This window comes from Sinocyclocheilus anshuiensis, unplaced genomic scaffold (assembly GCF_001515605.1).
Source record: "Sinocyclocheilus anshuiensis isolate Anshui unplaced genomic scaffold, SAMN03320099.WGS_v1.1 scaffold1830, whole genome shotgun sequence".
Taxonomy (NCBI): Eukaryota; Metazoa; Chordata; class Actinopteri; order Cypriniformes; family Cyprinidae; genus Sinocyclocheilus; species Sinocyclocheilus anshuiensis.
Genome location: NW_015546014.1, coordinates 5772 through 9159, shown reverse-complemented (window position 1 = coordinate 9159; position 3388 = coordinate 5772). Strand labels below are relative to the sequence as shown.

The window sequence follows — 3388 nt, the reverse complement described above, 5'->3', positions numbered from 1 at the left end:
AAAAAAAACAGCTAATATCATCATGTTTAGTTGTTTTATACTCATTAAATTAACATTTGGTATTGCATCATTTACAGGGATGTGCAACATTCAAAATTAAGAGAGTCTATTACATTTTAGCAAACAAAAATTCTGAAGGAAAGTTTAAATAATGCATTTTATTTTCAGTATGAATTACTCATAAACAGGTTAACATACACTGCCGTTCAAAAGTTTTGCATCAGTACGATTTTTAATGTTTTTTTAAATGGAGTCTCTTGTGCTCATCAAGGCTGTATTTATTTGATCAAAAATACAGAAAGAAAACAGTAATATTGTGAAATATTATTGCAATTTCTAATATTGGTTTCCTATTTTAATATACTTTAAAATATAATTTATTTCTGTGACGCAGCATTGAATTTTCAGTATCATTACTCCAGTCTTCAGTGTCACATGATCCTTCAGAAATCAGTATAATATGCTCATTTATTATCAGCGTTGAAACTGTTGTGCTGCTTAATATAAAAAACTTTTGAACAGCAGTGTAAAAACAACATATTGGGGTATTTTTAAAAACACTGGATTATAAGTAATCAATGTGTGACAATATTGAAATCTATTTTAATGGTGTTAACTGCTTTCACATTATTAAACTGAAGTCCCCATGTCCTCCCATCCAGTAGAGGGCGCTGTTCTTATGTCTCTGGGTTGCAGACAGATGGACGGAGTCGTCCAAACTTCACATGAAAGTCATTTTCGGCCCTCACCAGTGCTTCTTCATCGATATAGACTGCCGCTCTTCTGGCAGTGAGGAAGTACTGCACTTTCCTGTGTCTCCAGCCTAACACATACATCAGGAGTCCACACACGGCCGCAGTGGAACGACCCACTCCTGCGTTACAGTGAACATACACTGTGTGACCGTTCTCCAGCAGTCCATAGAGCAAGAACACGGCCTGCGGCAGCATCTGTGTGCGACCTGCAGAGGGTAAAATTACAATACATATATCCAACAATAGAGGCTCTTTTTTAGTGTTAGTAGTCTACACATTAAAACAAATCAATGCCTGACCTTCTGTGCTCATGTCTGGAGTGGGGATCCAGATGTACGAAAGGCCACAGTCTTTGTACAGGTGTGTCATGGTCTCTGGGCTCATGGGTTGACTGAGGTCACGCCGGCAGCCATGTGAGTTGTTTACGACGTCCCATTCTGTCTGAAAGTTCATCACTGCTGTAACACCCAGTTCCTGTTTCAGCTTTAGGGTTACATGTTCGACCCGTCGAGGGCAGCTGCCCAACCAGACACGTGGCAGCACCCTAAGGAGAAGAGAGAGAGGAAACTTAGCAAACCAGTGACGGCCCATCAGAGGAGAAAAATGTATTGAATATAACAACTGAAGAGGTCAAATGTGCAAAAGTAAAAGTATTTTTAGTAGTCAAACATTATTTTGGTAACACTTTACTTAAAGCCTTTATGTATAGTGCATTAGTAGTTATTATTATTATAAAAGTTATTATTATAAAAGTGGCATAAATTATGCCTTGTAATGCACCTTATAATGCATTGTACAATCTCATAAATAATTGTAACCACAGTTAATACATTATAACACTTATCAATTAATTGTTATACTATGCATTTTAAATTTGGTTATAATTATTTACGACAAGATATAATGTATTACAACGCATATTATGAAAAATTGTAATGCATTATACCCTTTATAATGCATTATACATAAAGGCTTTAAGTAAAGTGTTACCATTATTTTTTATTGCATGGTAGACCAGAGATCATCTGTGTATAGGAGTGTACTGAGCAGCAAAAAAAACATAACAGTTAAACCGACTACAATTTTTTATTGGTTTGATCAATATTGTACTCTTCCCTGGAAAATTCCCTCATGTGCCCCCGGTGTAACATACGATCACCCGTGCTTAATAGTTATATCATGAGATCCCAGAGCAAGAAGGGGAAATAGATGTGGCAGTTTGATAGGGGAGATCATAAAACATATAGTTTATTTAAAAAAATAATAATGTTAACAGCTGCACTGACAGTGTTACTGCATAGTGATTTACTTTTTAGTGCCTTTTGCCATTGAAACAAACCCCTGACCCTTCGTATTCATCTTAGGACTGCAATGAAGGGGTAGATTTCCAGTCCCCTCCTCTTCTATTATATACTGAATACGTAACCATAGTTTTCTTAAAAAACAATGTATCTATTCTAGTTTTTATGTTACAAGCAATTTCTGTAATTAGTATCTGAGAGGTTGACTGAGAGTCTGACCCATGTCAGGAACGCAGTAGCAGTGTTTACTCATTTAGCACGACTTTCAGAGAATAAATACGTATTTGTTTTGGAATAATTAATCTGAATCATTATATAATCAAATGTTATATTGTATGGGAAAAAGTGTTATAAATTGGAACTTTTAACTATTCTGTGTGTCTGAGACATGTTAAAACCAACTGTGCCTTTAGGGCCAAGAAGGTCACTAACGCACCACATGTATCCAGCAACTCTTATGCACACTCTAAAAAATGCTGGGTTAAATACAACCCAGTGCTGGGTAAAATAGGGACAAATCCAGCAATTGGGCTGTTTTGACCCAGCGGTTGGGTTAAATGTTTAACCCAACCTTCTGGGTAGTAACCCAACCGCTGGGTCAAAACAACCCAATTGCTGGGTTTGTCCCTATTTTACCCAGCATTTTTTAGAGTGTATGTTTTATCAAATAGTGTATTTGCATATTGGTAGCATATTGGTCTCTCTATGGGCTTTAACTGTAATTCCCCTACAAAATTCATCCTGCACTGTTTGTCATATCATTTCAACGTGGGAAGTTGACTTGGGCAGAGCAATGGTTACAATGCTGTAGCAACAGCAAATAAACATTACTTAACTGCATAGAAAGGAAAGGAAAGGAAAGGAACATGTGACAGGACATACATGAAAGAATAAAACTAAATGAAACAAAACAAAACAAAAAAAAGACAGGACAAATGAATGGGAAAAGGAAAGTAAATAATGGGACAGAAAAAGACAAGACAAGGAACGGAAACGAAAGGAGAGGAGAAGAGAGGAGATCGTTTTAAATGTACATTTTCAGTGTCTATCGTTTCTGAGACAGCCATGTCAGCAGGGGTCTCTCCCTCTCTTTTGTAAGTGAGCTCCAGACTCAAATAATGGAAATGCTAATGAGTGTTTAGTGGTGTGAGGAGACAGACTGACAGCCAGGGGAATGAAGGCAGGAAGGTCAGAGACATCAGGTGAGAGATGTATTTTTACCTAAGAAACCCACATGCCTCTTTGAGGGAAAAGAATAAATGAGATGATTGAAGGGAAAGTGAATTTGCTGCAGGTTAATTAATGGTCTGAAGCATTGGGTGTGATCTATCC

At 37.0% G+C, this 3388-nt stretch overlaps 1 protein-coding gene across 1 annotated transcript; it reads right to left on the bottom strand.

Annotated features, from left to right (window-relative positions):
• Positions 1–550: 550 nt before the first annotated feature.
• Positions 551–1346, bottom strand: epm2a (EPM2A glucan phosphatase, laforin). Its single transcript, XM_016499535.1, has 2 exons — positions 1055–1346; positions 551–961 (listed from the first exon to the last, which is right to left on the bottom strand). The coding sequence occupies exons 1-2, from the start codon at positions 1344–1346 to the stop codon at positions 678–680; spliced, it is 576 nt and encodes a 191-aa protein (XP_016355021.1). The 3' UTR covers positions 551–677.
• Positions 1347–3388: the final 2042 nt, after the last annotated feature.